This window comes from Rhopilema esculentum, chromosome 19 (genome assembly GCF_057945365.1).
Source record: "Rhopilema esculentum isolate cy_ngs chromosome 19, ASM5794536v1, whole genome shotgun sequence".
Taxonomy (NCBI): domain Eukaryota; kingdom Metazoa; phylum Cnidaria; class Scyphozoa; order Rhizostomeae; family Rhizostomatidae; genus Rhopilema; species Rhopilema esculentum.
Genome location: NC_142833.1, coordinates 8,446,575 through 8,465,747, shown reverse-complemented (window position 1 = coordinate 8,465,747; position 19,173 = coordinate 8,446,575). Strand labels below are relative to the sequence as shown.

The window sequence follows — 19,173 nt, the reverse complement described above, 5'->3', positions numbered from 1 at the left end:
TGACCTTTGTCTCTTCACATAAAGAAGATTTGCCTTCGATCGCGTTGCCATGGACATTCTTGGTCCATTTCTTGTTAACACCAGTGGAAATCGATACATCATCATTTTCTAGGACTACTATACACGTTGGCCAGAGCATTCGCTTTTCCTTCTACCGAGGCAACCCGGATTGCAACGTTGATTGTCAACGAAATTATTGCACGACACAGTTCTCCTCGCACATTTTTGTCGGATCGTGACTCTAACTGTCTGGCCTCAATTGTCAAGGAAGTATGCCGCATTATTAACACATGCCAGTCTCATACAACAGGGTACCATCCTCAAACCGATGGCCTTGTAAAACACTTCAATGGTACCTTAGCGGTAGCAGTATCGATGTATGTCAGTACTCATCAAAAAGACTGGGATCAACATCTCAAATTGGTTCTATTTGCCTACCGTGTGTCTCCAAATGCCACAACTCAAAAGTCACCATTCTATCTTCTCTACGGTCGTGAACCTCCGCCACTGCTTGTAATGTTCCAGAATCGAGCCCACCAGACTAGTCCTGCTACACTGAGCCGCCGATCATTCGCCCAGAAGATTTCCATGCACCCACCAGTATTGTTAACCGCGCGTTTGAGGCCGCGCGTTTCTTTCCTTATCAAGCCCGGAGGCTTGACTTTCCAAAGGGGGGACCTGTTTTGGAGGCACACGCAAGGAACTGGACACTACGCGTGATTTCAACGTGGTCAGTGTGTGGGGAAATTATTTGACATTTCGTGACCCTTTCGTTATAGCCATATTTGGTTATATGTTGATGTTTTGTTTTGTTGGTAGTTTTCAAGCATGCTCCACGTCTTTCAGTCAGTTAGGGCGTAACAGTTTTAGAGACAAAGAGACGTTGCCGATTAATTTAAAAGACGTTATTTTAGCCGAGAAGCCGACGCCGTAATAGTAAATAAAATAGATTAAAGATCACAGGAGAAAGAAGCAAGATGTGGAGTAGCAGAAATCAGACGAGTTAAAATTAGAGTTTTGTTCATGTTACTGAACTGGTTGTTTTCTTCGTGTCGTCCTCTGTCGTAAGTTTATTTTATGATTTATCTTCCTTTAACATTTTCAGTTAAACCCTATAGCAAAAGTGTGGTTTAACAATGCCCTCTAAAACCGAATCAGTTTCTCACGAAGTTACTTGTATGTAAAACTTAATATATGTGTGTACACTAGAAGTATACACTCATGCCATAGTGCACATTTGTACACTTGAATTTGCTCTGCCCACCCGAGATCTTTGTGTGTGTGGTTTTTCTTTCCACGTGAATCGGTTTGTTTCAATGTGAATCTGTTTTTTTTGTATGCGAATCAGTTTATTTTAGTGTGTGGCAGTTATGGGTCACGGTATATATGGCACCGTGTGGCACATGGAAAAGTAACGGGTCTCAACTCAAGGCCGCCTGCGCCAGGAGTGCAGCGGTGGCACTCGCGAAATCGAGCATTTTTCTCCGTTTTCGTATTGTTTGGAGGAGTAGCAGAAAATTGGGAGGGGGGGGGGGGAGAAGCTTCAAGAGAAAAATTGTTTTCTCCTTTCTATATTCCAGCCTCTGCTGCATTTTATTTGTCATTATCAAACCAAGATCATAAGATTGTTTCTGCTTCATCATTGTAAAGAAATCTGTAGCTGAGGCAAAACGCTTAGTATGGATTTTGCCGAAATATTGTTGCTTCATTGTCGTAAAATTACACAAATAGGCCTGAAATCTGATAAATTTTGCCTGCTTGAGTGGAGGTGGAGAAAGGCTACAGTCCCTATGTATTCTGCGCCTATGGTTGCAAAATATGTTACTTTGCTGCAAGACAGCATTCTTGAGAAATTGTGGATTCTTTTTTATTCTTTCCGTTGTTTCTTTGCAATTTTTCCAACTCTTTCCAACCTTCCTGCTTGTATCAATTATGTATGAAAAAACAATAATTCTTCTCACCACTATTTTAAAAACATGCCAAATTATTAATTATTGAAAATAAATGAGTCACCTTCATGAATAATTTCATGTATTTTCGTGAAAATGTTTTGGCGGTACGGAACTTGAAAACGGCTTTGGAAAAAGGAAACATTTCACAACATACCACATAAAGCTTTAAGTAGTATATTGTAAAACGTTTGTTTCTTCAAAAGCCATTTAAAACATATTTTTTGTTAGCTGGGATTTAATGTAGCAGAAACCTTGCAGTGCCAAACAAAATTCAAAGCGGCTGCATTACACAAGAGTATCTCTGTTGTGAGTAGGTCATTAGATTGAGCTAAGATGTTTTTTCAAGCCAAGCAAGGCTGGATGAAGATACATAAGCTCTTGCAGATTAGGAATAATTTAAACAATTTGACAACCCACTGTTATTGAATATACTTTACTTGTTGGGGAGACAAGCGAGCGAAATCTTCAAATGAGTGAGATAAACCTCCGTTCTGGAGTCAGAGAGTGTGCGTGAAAGTACCTTTGTTCAGGGATATACTGATGGGGGCGTGGGGGGCATCATAGTCAACTTACATTTTTGTGATATTGCAAATAACTTGTTATAAGTAGCAAGCTAATGCATATAATTCACCAATGAATGAAAATCTCAAAGATGAAGAGGATTGAACATGAAACGAGCCTAGCTAGTAAACATCTTAGTTTTCCGAATGCAGTGCTCATCACATCATGTTCCTAAACATACCACAATAATACATACTTTATAAGGTCCCCAAGACCTCAAAGCAGGGGGGACAATTTGCGCCCCTTAACCCCTATCTTGGCGGCCCCGTTTGGCATACTTGCCATAAAAGTCTTTAAAAAAATTATAACGTATAGGACATTTTATAATTTAAAATTATTGTTATGAGGAGCTCAAAAGTAGCTGTAATCTATTTTTGCGGATTAACCTATAATTGGTTTTTCGCAAAATGATGCTCGTGGATTCACCAAAGAATATAAAATCCACAAAAAATTGTTTCGGCAGGTTTTTATGTACACTTGGAAACCAGTGCAACGTAAATGGTGCTTTACACGGGCAATCCTTCTTGGCTTGTCCATGATGTTCATCACAGGCTTGTCTTTCCAACTTTTTTAACGTGTAACGACTGTTCGTACAGCCTACAACTGAACAGTTTCCGTTCACCATGCCGGAGTTTTGTACTTTTTAAAGCTTTAAAAAAAGCTGTTCCAAATGAGCCAGGATAAAAAGCGAGTGAGTATTCAAAAAGTAATATACCAACGCCAAACTTTACTATCGCCGTAAAACTCTTTCACCCGGAACCTCGTTCGCGCGATCGAGGCCGACGACCTCGATAATAAAATGAATTGGTGTATTTCCTTATACTTTCACGTCATTATTTGCTCTTTTTTGTTGCCATTAATTAAGTGTGTATATGATAATCAATTTTATTGTCAATAAATTTTCCATGGAGAAATAGTTGGTCAAAAAGGTATAGCCCTCTCTCAAGCTAAAATGTCTAGGCACACCACTGCCTTTGTTCCATGCGCATGCTCTTTGACTCTAAGATTGAGGGCTGCCTCACTTATTAAAAACTTTCTCTTGCTTGTCTTCCCAAAAAATATGTCAAAGGTATAGGATAACGTCACAAATACTTTAACATTTCATATTCGCCAACAAACTGCACTCTTTCCTCCGTCCAAAATTGCAGAATATGCAGAGTGCTGCCAAAATTTATAAAACATCGAACGACAAAAACGCACCTTCTGCACTGCAGCTGGCTACAACTCTCAATTAATATCTATATCATCACACCTTTTCATGATTTTATGGAACATTAGGTTCCAAAGGACTTCCCAAGATTTCCCACGATCTGGGAGTATGTACAAAGCCATGACTTGATATGATAAACATTAATGACGTGAAAGAACTTATAGCCCTTATACCCATGAATATCCAAGAACAGTTGTCCCTACTTATACAAAAACATGGAATGTTGTAATATAGGAATTTGGGAATGCTGGAATGTTGGAGTGTTGCAATAGATGAATCTTAGCCTTAGCATTGTAGTACCTCCTATACAATAAGTTCTCTTTTCGATGAACACAAATTAAATACAAATGTAGTTGTTAGCATGTTATTATAAAGGTTTAAGAAAACACATTTCAACTTTCCAACATTGCAATATTCTTAACATTCCAATATTCCAACATTGCAATATTCCACATTCCATGTTTTCAAGATAGCCCTTAAAAAGTGAAGAAAATTGATTTGTGAGATAACTTGACTCAGCTTGTTTTGCTAGCTTGGCAAGTAGGAAGTATGATAAAACATATCTCATCTTAGAATACGGCTTTAATGGAATTAATTTACTAACTCGGGAATAAAATACCAATGCAGTATAAAGGTAAAAAAGCTCCCTCAGAAAAATTGCCATAGACATCAGAAGGTCAGTCATGCGGCTACGTTCCCACGTCACCGAGAGCGAGTTGGGCCGTTGGTGCATCGGCGCAAATCGCTCAACCTACCTTAAAAGGGTTACTAGGGAAGTTATACATTAACCTCCAAATATGATTTTAATTGGGAAGGAATGGACAGGAAAAGCCTCTTTTCCCCAATAATAGCCGATGCACCAGTCCTACCTAATAGCATCAGAAAAATGCTAAAGCATAAAAGATGCCTAAAGGTATGAGAGATTTTAACGATGCCATAAAAGAAATTCAACACACAAAGCTGTACTGAAAGAAACGAAATGAGGGAGGGAGGGCTGGGAAAATACCACAAAACAGCCTAGTTGTATTGTGGCTTCATCAAGCAAGATGGGACCCACGCTATGCCAAAACGTTAAATACCCCTAGATTAACCAAGGGAATAAAAACGCCACGAAACACACATCTAACCCTAGATTAACAAATCAAATTCTCAGGAGGCCGAAAACTCCCCGCATTGCCCCCAAACTAGTAGAGCAGGTACAAGGAAAAACGAGAGGAAGCGTGGCACAAGAAAACATAACGAATAAGTAATAATAATAATCTCAAGCGATCTAGTTAATGCTCAAAAGCCCCTCGTGAAATTAACTCTGATTAAATTTCATTTAATCATCATTTCATTTGATAATCATATGATTTGATGGAATTCTAATAAATGAATGCAAAATTTCCCACTTTCAATGTTATTGAAGATGCATTAAAAGACTACACAGACAAAGACGAACTTAATTATTCATCATATGATATGATATGATATGTTATGATATGAAATGAGGTTAGATTAGTGACAGTTAAAAGTGGATAGCAGCTAAATACCTACGCATGTCACCAGGTATACTCGAATGTAGCCACCAGTATATTCTGGCATATGGTTAGACTAGGAACAAAAAAATGACAAAACATCATGTTTTATAACTGTAAGACAACCAGCACAAATGCCATTCCGATAACTGCAGGGAAACCAAAACTAGCTTTGCTAACAGAACAGAACAAAATTTGGAAGAAGAAGCAAAAACTCTATCTTTTCAGCAATGGCATCTAGCTTTGCAAATTCTGTCATTCTCAGGTATGTTATGTAATATCCTCACTATTTCCGTTGCTGCACCTTAAACCAACAAAGAAGCCTAATCCAACCCTTAGCCTAATCTAATCTAACCCTTAGAACCCTAATACTTTAAAAAATAAACGGATTAGAAATCTTGCTGTTTTTGACGTTTCTTTCTCGTTGCTAGAAAAAAGAGAATCCCAAAATTCGAAGCCACCTCAGGTCGACACACAGGTAGTTCTACGATTAAACTGCTCGAAAGACGTTGGAAGTTTTTCTTGAAAATAGGGGAACATTTTGATGCATTAGAATTGTGCAATGGATACGGTTTTGTGTTTGCTAATCAACTTTGAAAATTCGACAGGAGCCGTACAATTTGCATGAGTTGTACAGCTCTGGCCCAGTATGGCCGCTTTTTGCCATACAACTGACGAGGTGATGATTCAAAGAAATTCAATTTTGTCTATAACGAAGGTTCTGGTGAAGTTTTATGCTCGAAAAATTGTTTCCAATTTTAATGTTTGTGTAAGAACTTGCACTTCAAGCCATTGATTTATAAATTTTCTTTCGACGTAAAACGCTGTCGGGCATTGATTCGTGTCCTCGTTTTGAGTTAAATCGACCTCAATTGTTCAGAGGGCCAACCAGAGCCCGGAGCATTCTCAGGAATTAACAACATGTCATTGGAGAACCATCCGCCATTATCCCGATGTGCAAGTCCGGCCAAAAACGCACAATGTCCCGTGTATTTGGTTTGTTTACAAAACTGCGACACATCCCTTTTAGGGTTAGTTCACACTTCTCCGTCTTCAAATGAAAACGGAGTCAAACTAATCCGTTTTGCCTTGCATTCACACTACTCTGCTTGAAAACGGAGTCGTTTGAAAACGCTAATGAAAACGGATACTTTCGAATACGGTGGGTATTGAATACGCTCCGTTTTCAGTGTGAACACCAAAAACGGGGACATTTGAATACCCTAACATCGGCAACAAATTACGTGCTTTATAGCACACCAAATCTCAAAAATTTTGAAATTGAGAATTTACAATGGACTGGTAGCTGTTACAACAAAGGTTTTCACGATTTGCTTTTATTTCATTTTACTTATAATGACGCCAATTTGTTGAGGATTCGTGAACGCCTCTTTCCAACATTGAGGCCACCAATAGCGTTTTTGTTAGAGTAGTGTAAATCGTATTCAGTTGAAAACGAATAAGTGTGAGCGTACAGCGTTTTCATCAACGAAAACGGAGCGAAACGAATACATGGAATTTAAAATCAATTTGAGAAGAATCACATAACTACGCATTCTTTATTTTCTGACACAGAAAATCGAGGAATTGAGCAGGCGCAATGTTGATAAACAAAAGAAGACCCTGTAAAAAAAGAGGCTTCGAGAAGGCAAATGACTTATTCTTTGACAAACTCTTCATCGGAATACAAGAAAGAATATTCAAAGAATAAATGCTTGTGCTTGAAATAGTATTATCGAGTTCTAAGGTGTGACGTCACCTGAAACCTATTTTTAAAATTTTTGAATTTCAACCACATAGCATAAAAGGTCAGCATGAAATATATCCAAATATGCAAAATTAGCCAGATATGTCCAAAATCAGTTGAGATATTTCCAATTAAAATTTGAAGTTTGCTAACGAATCACTGTTATTTTCGCTCTGTTCATAAAATTCTGAACACTAAAATACAGAGGGGCAAAGAGGCGATACACATGTTGCCATATCTCTGCCAATTCATAACACATTTGACTGATTGTACATATTCAGAGGTATTTCATAATGCTCTTTCAGGCTATGGGATCCAAATTCAAAAATTCTAAAAATGGATTCTTGTGACGTCATCACTATGAAATCTATTCTTGTTGAATATTCTTTCAAGTAACGGGGCCTTTAGTAAATTGGGCTAAGCCAAATTGACCTTGTATATTGCCTTACAATTGACATAACGATGAAAATGATTAGCATTCTATTGGAGGCATTTTAAAGCATAATGTAACGTGTTCTTTCTAGTTTGATTGGCGTGTATTTTGTTCATCTGAACATTATAACACACCAGGTTAAGGGGAGAATCCTGCGCAGATCTTGCGGAGACTACGCAAACTTCTCCTATGTAGCGCTGGACAAAGTTTTGGAAGGAGAGAAAATTACAACACTGATTGTTCCATCCGAAGAAGAATGCGAACTTGCCTGTGTTGATGAGCTGCAATGCAAGTCAATAAACATAGAAAAAAGTAAGAAAGCCAGAAGGTGCGAGCTCAACAAACGCTCTACTGCAGATGCCTCAGACGGGGTAGTGCTAACGCCAAAGCAAGGTTGGGTGTACAAGTCAACGAGCTACACAGACAAATTGGTAATTTTCAAATCTTTTGCTAAGAATAAGATATAAAAATTGGAACATTCCCCATACATTTATATTACTTTAGTGTGTCACAAGCTCTGCTTGTTCATTGTCTTACAAGCCCTTTGATTACAGAAGCCCTGGTTCATTGCAGAAATCTGCCTGTTGAGAAGTAGTCATAGTTATGGTTACGGTTCTTGCATAATTAGTTAGATCGAATTACGGTCGAGTTAGTGCTGGTAAGCGAGTAAGATCGTTGGAGTGGAATTTTAAGACCAACCCCTAAAGAAGAAGACAATGTGCATTGCAACCTAGATTCCCTGCTAGTCTGCCACTGATAGTATGCTAATTCTTCTAAACGTTACTTTCGGGTTTTCCATTAGTTTAGACATGAATCTGTCTAAACGTTCTGTAAAGTATATTTTGGTAACTATGTCGCAGATGAGTTTCATTCTACAATGATCCGTCCACTAAATGCTAAAGAAAATACGTAAGCTATTACAGTTGCTGACTTTAAAAGACAATTTCGTTACCTTACGAGTCAAGAAAGACAATTATCTACACAAAGTCCTATCAAAAGTATAATTTATTGCTAAATTTTGGTTTAAAATTTACTGTATTCATTCCCAGTGGATTGTTTTTCGTCGTTTGTGCTGTTCCTACCTATCATTCATACTTGTAGCTCTAGCTCTTGATTTCCTTAGTAAGATTCCACGTTTATTTTATCTATATTAGCATTGTAATACTTTAAGACCAGACAAAAATGATATAAAGTCCCCTTTTATAGTTTGAGGACCACAACATGCTAAAATGCATGCTAAAATTGCATGCTAAAATGAATTTCCGATATCAAAGGTTGATTTGGCTTTACCCATTTTTAGTAAGATATCCATATAAGGAGATGGGGGTAATAGACATCACGTGACAAATTAAAGCTCATTTTACTACTTTCAACGTATTTCTACCAAAAAAGATAAACTCTCCGTCATGTTATGTTATGTTATGTTATGTTATGTTATGTTATGTTATGTTATGTTATGTTATGTTATGTTATGTTATGTTATGTTATGTTATGTTATGTTATGTTATGTTATGTTATGTTATGTTATGTTATGTTATGTTATGTTATGTTATGTTATGTTATGTTATGTTATGTTATGTTATGTTATGTTATGTTATGTTATGTTATGTTATGTTATGTTATGTTATGTTATGTTATGTTATGTTATGTTATGTTATGTTATGTTATGTTATGTTATGTTATGTTATGTTATGTTATGTTATGTTATGTTATGTTATGTTATGTTATGTTATGTTATGTTATGTTATGTTATGTTATGTTATGTTATGTTATGTTATGTTATGTTATGTTATGTTATGTTATGTTATGTTATGTTATGTTATGTTATGTTATGTTATGTTATGTTATGTTATGTTATGTTATGTTATGTTATGTTATGTTATGTTATGTTATGTTATGTTATGTTATGTTATGTTATGTTATGTTATGTTATGTTATGTTATGTTATGTTATGTTATGTTATGTTATGTTATGTTGTGTTATGTTATGTTATGTTATCTTATGTTATGTTATGTTATGTTATGTTATGTTATGTTATGTTATGTTATGTTATGTTATGTTATGTTATGTTATGTTATGTTATGTTCAACTTGTTACTTTTGCAGATTGGACATTATTGCCAAAGACTGAATCCGTGCGAAGTTGAACACCTCTGCATTGATGTCTGTTATGAACCCGGCTACAAATGCACCCACTGTAAGGAGCTTCAGTCTGGAAAGCCTTGCCAAAGATGTACGTCGTTGTCAATTTTTTACTGCTTTTCACTTTAACCATGTACCATGGAATTCCTCGAAGGATTTATGTTCCTAGAAATTAAAAAAAAAATTCCATTGGTAAATGCTCTCCATCGTCGCTCTGTACAAACAAATCTTTCTTTCTTACTCTAGACCTATACGTGACTACCTATTTAGTCCGAATTTTCCAAATGTATTCCGATACTGTACAGATGGCCAACATAACGACCTTATGCGAGGTTTTTAACAGCTTAAAATTGCAGCAAGTATTTATTGACGGTGGCTAAAATTGTTCCGATGCACCAAAGATACTCGAATAGTGACTGGATAGGAAACTGCGAAGCGGACAATAGAACATGTCACGCATCACTGCTTATTCAAACTTGTAGGGAATGATCATTTCCGGTTTGTTTGGTTTTGACTGATAATGACGAGCTTCGCAGCTATTCGGCACGGTAGTTAACTGTTGTAGACTTACCAACAGGGGCGAAACTACCGGGGGGGTGTGGGGGGGTGTGACACCCCCCCAATCCAAAAAATAGTCGATTTCGCAGGGCAATCGGAGATTTCGCAGGGCGCCAAGAAGAGCTTTATTGCCACGCAGAAATGCCACCTCTGAAGTTCGTAAAAAGCCGTTTAGGAATTTTGAAATAGAAATATCGTATTTGTTATGAACCTCCCTTCCTGACATTGCATTTTAGAGAACGGAACAGGTATGTAAGGAAAAGCTCCGTTATTTGCAAAGCGAAAGCATTTCTTACCGAAAGTCATAGCCAATGGATGCAATGATTGATGCATATGTTCATGAGGGCAAGGTTGAGTCATGCAAATTAATTTAAGTTGTAAATTATTTTCATGACAAGCACGGCGTCACTGGGGGGGAATAAAGGGCTGAAGTCCCTCACTTTGGTCAAGATAGGAATTTTTTTATCATTTTTTCTATTACTTTTTAACAGTGCATGAACTAAAAAACATAATAAATCGTTAAGATACCGATTTTGTTTCATCTAATTGTTAACTTTTTCACGTATATTTTTATTATTTTTCTTTTATTTGCATTAATTCAGTAAATCATTTTCTGTATCATTGCAATGTTTTAATTTTGGATGTGTAAACATGGCCTTCTTGATACAAGAAACTGCACATTTCTGTTCAGGAAAAAAAATTCTCCCAATCAAAACAACATCTTCCTCTGTCATTCACAACTACGTGCAATCTGAAACGAAAGGTTGCCGTTTCTTTCCTTCCCCAACGTCTAACACTAGAGTTTTAGCATGACATCCCCCTCCCTATTTTTCCCAATAAACAATAATATTTTCAATAAACAATCACTTCTTTTAGCACAATAGTAATTTGATAAATTTTTGTCTGAACGATGCTTTTTAGCCCTTTTACAACATATAATTTCAAAAAATTTCTTCACGTCGGACCCAACCATGGTGGGTCCTCCTATCCACTAAACTCGACTCTTAGCTCCACTGGGCTAAATTTCGTTGCGCTGTCTACATCATGTACCCCCCCCCCCCCCAATTAGCTTTTTATTAGCTTAATTTTGCAAACCAACTTTAAATGAAGTGAATTTAAAAAAATAATTTACGCTCACGTAGAGAAATAAAAACTTCATAGGCAATGAAGTTTCAAGTTTGTTTTTATTGCTTAGAAGTTTGTCCTTGGTAAAGACCAGTGTACACTGGTAAAGCTTTCACTAGTAACCTATAGACAAACCGTTGCTACGAGGTCTGCAGGGCACCACTCACTTTTGCAGGGCAGAACCCCTTTTCACCCCCCCCCAAAACTATTGGCCAAGTTACGCCCCTGCTTACCAAGATAAGCTAATTTGTCCCTTGTTACGTTTTCAACGAAAAATGAAAGAAAAAAGGAGTGGAGAACGCAGCTTTTGTGTAAAGTAAAAAGATGCGATAGGAGTTTCAACGCAGAGAGGGCCTACATCTGCGCAAGGCATTTTGATCAACATTGCTTTAGGATCGGTAAGTCACTGTAACTTTCATTACTTCTTTCATTGATTATTATTTTTGCCTATTATTTTATAAGAGTTTTATTATTAAGATTGGATGCAGATCTCATTAGAAAATCCTTTCGGGGGTAGGGGGGCTACGAAATAGGTTATATAAATATTACTTAGGAATTCAATCGATTTTTGACTTATTATTGGGGGGAGCTGTCACGACCCCCACAACTCCTATCAATCAGTTGCTGGTGATAGGTCGACTGAGAATATAAACAAAGCAGGCAATAGTCTGATGGGACGAAAGTCCCCCTGAGAAAAGTGTCAAAATCATCAACTGTCATTGAGACAAAAATATCTAACAAAATTAGAAGCAAAGTTGGGGGCAACTCAAATTTTCTTTATCTTGTATTCATATTGACAATAAATTATTTCATAATGTTGTTTGTAGGAGAGACTGGAAGAAAAGACCTCCTTGTTGGAAGTTTGCCTACACAGTTCTTACATAAAAGAAGTCATGAAAATAACCAAGGGAAACAAAGGCATGAGCTTGAAAGACTTTTTCAAGAGGTGCCCTTACCAGTGCTTTACAAATGAAGAGGTTTCACAGATTTCAAAAAGAGCATTGGCAAAATAAAACAGCCCTGGGTCATTTTACATAGCTCTGATGAGACTGTACCCTTAGGTCTTGCTGACAAAACTGGTAATATTCGGAACAAAGTTTCTGTGGACCCCTTTTTGAATGATACAAATTTTGTCTCTCTCTCTCTCTCTCTCTCTCTCTCTCTCTCTCTCTCTCTCTCTCTCTCTCTCTCTCTCTCTCTCTCTGAGACCTCTCTGAAAAATCCTCTGAAGAAAAGAAAGAGATGTAGCTCTCCTCTTATTTGGAAAGCGAGGAAAGTGTTTCAATGCTTCAGTAATAGAGGGGGCTAGTAATAAAAACTAGAATACCAGCAATTTTGGCATAACGAGTTTTGTATATTGTTAAAAAGACCAGAAAATGAATATTTCTCTATTAGAATTATTTTTGTAATATTAGCTATATTTCAAGCTGTTTAGTTCATATTTCATCCATATTCAATTGTTGTATTTTAAGAAATATTAACTTTTGCCTGATAGCTGAGCATTTCAAGTGGGCTTGCACATTTGTTCTAACATTTTCATCCTCCATACTTTCTGGAAATTTTCCCACATGGAATCCAGATAATTGGTTTTGCTTTCCAATTTGTTCTTACGGGCAGTGGCTATTGTCGGGCCTAGGGCCGGCTTTAGAATGGAGAAGTAGGGCGACTCCTTCCCTCCACTAGCCTGGGTGTTCACAGTTGGGGCTGTGAACTCTGATAGCATTTGCTATCCTACCCGTAGCCCCCCGTGTCAGGGTACGACAATGGCGGTTCTGGCTACCAACTCGACACCAGCTCCGGCACTCGGCAGTGATGTCTTCGTCAACTCGGCAACATCGCTGGCACCCGGCATGAGTGCACTGTCAACTCGGCAACATCCATGGCAAAAAAGCAACAGAAGCATCATGCAGTCGTCTCAACTTTGTTGTGCCACTGGTCAACGTGATCTTCTGCCAAGGGACACTATCGTGCACCGTTTAGTGTCGTCATCGTAGGTGCAGCCTCACTCAAATAAAATGATGGAAGCAGATTTGAATTTGACCGACCAAGCTACCGCATCCGGGGCAACCGATGCGCCACAGGTCACGGCCGTGGTGAAAAAAAAGCGAAATCCGTGCAAATCACTCTATCTAAAGCTCGGTGCATGGAACGTAAGAACGACAAATGACAGCGATGCTTCGATCAGACCAGAACGCGCGACAGCCATTATATGTAAAAAACTCGAAAAGTCGTCAATCGATATTTGTGCACTAAGTGAAGTTCGTCGACCTGGAACAGGGAACCTTGTGGAGAAAAGTCATACAATCTTTTGGAGTGGGAGTGACAAGAAAGAAGCTGGTGTTGGCTTTGCGATACGCAACAAACTTCTTATCCAATCCGATCTGGACCCAATCCCTATAAACGATCGTCTCTCAACACTGCGAGTATTGTTAAAAGATAACGATTATTTGACGCTCATCAGTGTGTATGGACCCACCATGCAAAGAAGTCAAGAGGAAAAAGAACAGTTTTATGAACAGTTAGGTGATTGCTTAGAGAATGCTAGAAACGACAGAATAATTGTGCTTGGTGATCTAAATGCCCGTGTTGGAAAAGATTGGTCATCTTGGCCCTCCATAATCGGTAAACATGGTATTGGAAATATGAACTCCAACGGTCTAATGTTGCTTGAATTTTGCGCCAGACACCAATTATCTGTCATGGGAACCATGTTTCAATTGAAAGACTCTTTAAAAACCACTTGGCAGCATCCACGATCGAAACATTACCACCAAATCGATCATGTACTTGCCAATCCTCGTGCAAAACAATTCATCAATGTCACCAAAATCGACCCAAATGCTGATTGTCTCACGGATCATAAGTTGTTAACGTCAAGCTGCAACTTCCGAATTCATCGTAGAGAGAAAGGGGCAAAGCCTCCTAAAAAGTTCGACATCACATTGACGCCAGAGAAGAAGCAACGCCTGCAATCGTTTCTTGATGAGAATCTACCGAATTGTAGACACGACTGGGAAGAATTTAAAACGATTTTACAAGAAGCAGCAAAACACACCTTTGATCAAAAGAAAAAAGTAGCAAATGATTGGTTTGACGAACACGACGAAGAGATACAATGACTCCTGAAAGATAAACGCTTGAATCGGAACGAATTGCGTGAACGAATAAGACAACTGAAAAATCAATGGTTCTACGAAAGAGCTGTAGAAGCTGAACGATATGCCCAGTCCAAGAATCACCGAGAGTTTTATGCAACTGTCAACAAAGTCTATGGTCCTAGGAGCAAGTCGACTCACCCTATTCGTTCCAAAGACGGCGACCTTCTCACGTCATCCACTGATATCAAAAATAGATGGGTGGAACACTTTGACGAACTCCTCAATCAACCTACTGATGTTGACGATAGCCTCATTGACGAAATTGAGCAGCTTCCCATTGATAACTCCCTCGACCTCCCATCAACAGAAGAGGAACTTGACACTGCACTAAAAAACACAAAGCTTGGTAAAAGCCCTGGTCCCGACGGCGTTCTTCCCGAAGTTCTCGTACACGGAGGAAATACACTGAAAGCTTTTCTCTTTGCCATAATCTCAATGTTTTGGATTACTGAGAACATGCCATCCGAAGTAACTGACCCAAACATCACTATTCTCTTTAAGAAAGGGGATCGAAGTCAATGCGGAAACTACCGTGGCATTTCCCTCCTAAGTGTTGTAGGAAAGTTGTTTGCTGACATTCTCCTGCCAAGGCTTAAACGTATAGCTGACAAAGTGTATCCCCAGTCCCAATCCGGCTACCGTGAGAACAGAAGTACCATCGACGGAATCTTTACTCTGAAACAACTGATGGAAAAAACCAGAGAGCAACGACAAAATATGTATATTGTTTTTGTCGACTTTACCAAGGCGTTTGATACCGTCAACAGAGACTTTTTGTTTAAAATCTTGGGAAAGCTCGGCTGTCCTCCAAAATTCATCAGACTTATTCAAAGCCTCTATTCCGAAGTTAATGCTCGTCTAATTGTAGATGGTGTCCTAACAGAACCGTTTGAATACAATAGTGGTGTAAAGCAAGGGTGCAAGCTAGCGCCCACCTTGTATGGCATCTACGCTGCTGTACTTCTCTTGCTCGCTTATGCAACCATTGGTCATCAATTCAGCGTAAAAATCAGATTTCGGTATGACGGTGATCTCTTCGATTTGAGTAGATTGAAAGCCAAAACGAAAACCTTTATCGATTTCATCAGAGAAGCACAATATGCTGACGATATTGCAATCTTCAGTGACTCGGCACTTGGACTACAGGTTCTATTAAACGCCTATAATAACATGGCTAAACGAATGGGGCTTTCGATCAATATAAAGAAAACCGAGACAATGTCCATTGGTTCGGAAGAGGAGTTTTTCATTGACGGTACACTAATCAAAAGCGTGAATCGTTTCAAATACCTTGGAAGCACACGTATACAAGCTTTGTCTTCTGCGTATGGCAGACTCCGTGAACGTGTATTCGACTCACATGACCTTACAATATCGACAAAACTGAAAGTGTATGCTCAGTGTTTAACACCACTTCTTACGTATGGTTCTGAAACCTGGACACTGTATCGACACCACATCAATCAGCTTTGCACAGTCCAGCAACGGCATTTGAGGAAGATTCTCCGAATAAAATGGAGTGACTTTGTAAGCAATGAAGAAGTACTACGTCGAGCAGATGTTGACGATATAGAAATAACACTCATTAAAAATCGTCTACGTTGGCTTGGTCATGTGTCAAGAATGAACGACAATCGTCCCGTTAAAGCTCTTATGTATGGTCAGCTCGACAAAGGCACTCGTTCTGTTGGTCGACCGAAACTACGATATAAAGATACGTGCAAAAGCGTTCTTAAATCTGGAAGAATCTTAGGCCAATGGCAAGAACTGGTTGTTGATCGTCAACTATGGAGACGAACCATTGCAAATGTCTGTCAAAATGTGAATGCAAATCGAATTGCGATCTATGAAAGACGAAAAGAGCACCGAGCTCGAAAGAAAGTTATAAGTGGAAATTTAGGTTAAAATAAAATTTGTTTTTTGATTTAGTATTTCTAGTGTATTGCCCGTGTCGGGCTCTAGGCGTATCATTATTATTATTATTGTTTTTAAAAAGACCTCTTGGGAAGCCTATTGTATCAGCAGGTCCTGCAAGTTCCAGTAGCCTCTGAAGAACTTTCCATACATTTCCATCAAAACCGTCTTGTTGGCCATCGATTCTAAAGCACCCTTAATGATTGAATTCATACAAATCTGAGGGGCATTATGTTCTTTCTCCTTTAAAGTCACCCCCTTTTTCTTACGATATGGCTCTTTAACTTTCCTTTTCTTTGCATTGCTCCTCATTTGTTGGTGAATAACAAAATTTGACTGTCATCACAAAATTTAATAGTGGTTTCCTAAAAGGAAAACGTCAATAATAACTTAACCAGACGTACACCTGCTACAGGGGTGCACAGCTCTGTACCCTCAAAAGTATAACAAAAACGGGAAACATGATTAGACGAGAAACTTTCCATTTTATTGTTTCGTGATTTGTTTATATGTTGACTGGTGCTGCTGCCGTGTCGATGAAAAATCAAGCCAAAGCCAACATCATTAATTTAAAACAAGTATCAACATTTTCACTAGCATTATCCCTGGTTCATCGAACATACATTATGTTCAATCGGCATTCTTGTTAGAAAATGAAATATTGAAGTTTAATAGAAGGGCCTACATCGCCGTGACTTAAATTCTTATTCGCGGAGACAGAGATAATGGCTGCAGCGCCTTTAAAGTACACAAAGAAACGGACTACATTACCTCGACAACAAGTTCAAGTAATTCTTCGTCGATTTGGCCATTAAAATAGGTGAAATCCATTCTTGGATGTTGCTTTTTTCGGTGAATGTCCTGGTCGTGAGACTAAAACCGGAAATGACTATACCCTACAACTTTTCCAAAACACGCGATTGGAAGATAAACGTAATCGCCTATTGTTGTCTGCGCAGTTTCCTATCCAGTCACTATTCCAGTATCTTTGGATGCACAAACTGATCCTGTACTAGTTAAAAACTTTTGAAATAGATGGTGTCAACTTCCCATGCCGTAGAAAGGATATGGCTTTGGGGGCAAATCACTTAGGAACATTAGGAACAAAAGTAATTGTTCATTTGAAGCAACGAAACATTTTCAACTTTAGGGAATGGAGCATTCCTCCCTCTCAAGAACAGGAGCAGCTACGGCTTTGTCCATATTAATCCTTGCTTGCTTTAACAATCATTATAACAATAAAATTCTAAACAAACTTCGACCATTTGTATTGGCCACTTCATCCAAAGGCCTGACAAGGGGACCAGTCAAATTTGAGGGTCTTACTAAAAAGGCAACGACCAAATGGCCCCGTTTCGATAATGACACAACGGCTGAGTTGAACTTGGGATTTGCTATAGATAATGAACAAGATTCTATTTTTCCCGAATCAAAACAGAAATTTATCAAAGAAGGAGGCGCGCACAAAGAAATTGATGCTATCAAGGTCTTGATTTTGGTCCTTATGCTACCATTTGAGGATTATTGTCATAAAAGACTACCATTTGAGGGAAATTTCTTAACATTTTAGCTTTAGCCCTCTTTGACCCTAACTTGGCCCCCTGTTAGGTCATAATGGGAGTATCCCTCTCTGGGCATCGCGGTAAGAGCTCCAGTTATGTGGGAGTTTCCTACTGAAATTGATCTTAGAGTTTGCTGTGACTTTCGAATAACTGTTTTTCAAATATTGTGAATGTGCCAAGCATTCGCACAGAATAAAATCTTCACTTAGCATCTAGACATCTTGCAGTGTTCCAAAAACCTTCTGTGAACACCATAGCTTTTTTTCAGTCCGTCCTTAAAAAATCTCAAGAAGTTTTTCTTCAAGTAAAACAGTGTGCGTTTTCGTAGTTTTAAGGCTGCCCCATTTCTCTTCAGTAAGGACATCTTAACGTTTTGCATTCTTTAATTTTAATATTCTTCTATTTTGCAGATTTGCATAACATCGCTTTGGGCAAAATCACTTCACAGTCCTCTACATACACGATTTTTGGCAGTGACAATGCAATAGATGGACACCAAACTGATACATTCAGCGTATTAAGATTTAATTGCATACACACAGAAAACGAAAAGAGACCTTGGTGGAGGGTCTATTTTCAAGGGATGGCAGTGGTATATAAAATTGCAATATTTGCAAGAGGTGACGGCTACTATGAGCGACTTCGCAATTTAGATGTTAAGCTGGGAAACGTCGACGAACCTGGGAAAAACGCTTTAATCTGGAACTGTCCTTGGTTTTCAATAGAGCATAAAAGCCGCGAGGTACTATTCGCTATCCCGAAAAAAGGAAAATATTTGTTTGTGGAGTCGCAGATAGATAATCCTTTAGACTTATGTGAAGTGGAGGTCATAGGATATTTAGAATAAGACAGCAATTGAAGTGAAGCTGGAGCAAGACGGACAGAGAATTTGATCAGCACATTCAATGTAGATATCGATGCAATCTTTGTTAAGACAAAGAACGAGGAAAACCTGCCAATTGCAAGCAACAGTTATAGTAAAGTTATATACAGAACATTTCTAGTACAGTTAAAAGCAGCACCGTAGGAAAAGCAGGGGACACTATTGTTGAGAGTTACAATAGCAAAAAAATAGTTAGTTGAAAATAAAAGGATTTTTCTATTTTTGGTGGGCAGGGGCCCGCCTATGCAAAATAATGGCTACGGCCCGCCTATGCAAAATAATGGCTACGACCCTGTATTAGTACGTTTAAAACGCACTATCAATAAATCTTTTCTCTGATTCTCTTGAACTGAAATCTGGTCTTCCCAGATGCTATCGAGATGCCTAGAGATTCGATATTTCATAAATGACA

At 38.4% G+C, this 19,173-nt stretch overlaps 1 protein-coding gene across 2 annotated transcripts; it reads left to right on the top strand.

Annotated features, from left to right (window-relative positions):
• The first annotated feature begins 868 nt into the window (after positions 1-868).
• Positions 869-19,098, top strand: LOC135688147 (uncharacterized). 2 transcript variants are annotated; one of them, XM_065204870.2, is made up of 4 exons: positions 869-1,064; positions 7,512-7,851; positions 9,526-9,652; positions 18,289-19,098. In XM_065204870.2, the coding sequence occupies exons 1-4, from the start codon at positions 1,024-1,026 to the stop codon at positions 18,723-18,725; spliced, it is 945 nt and encodes a 314-aa protein (XP_065060942.2). In that variant the 5' UTR covers positions 869-1,023; the 3' UTR covers positions 18,726-19,098. The 2 variants fall into 2 exon arrangements, with proteins under 2 accessions (XP_065060942.2, XP_065060945.2); XM_065204873.2 differs by lacking the exon at positions 869-1,064 and adding an exon at positions 4,720-5,505.
• The last annotated feature ends 75 nt before the right edge of the window (positions 19,099-19,173 follow it).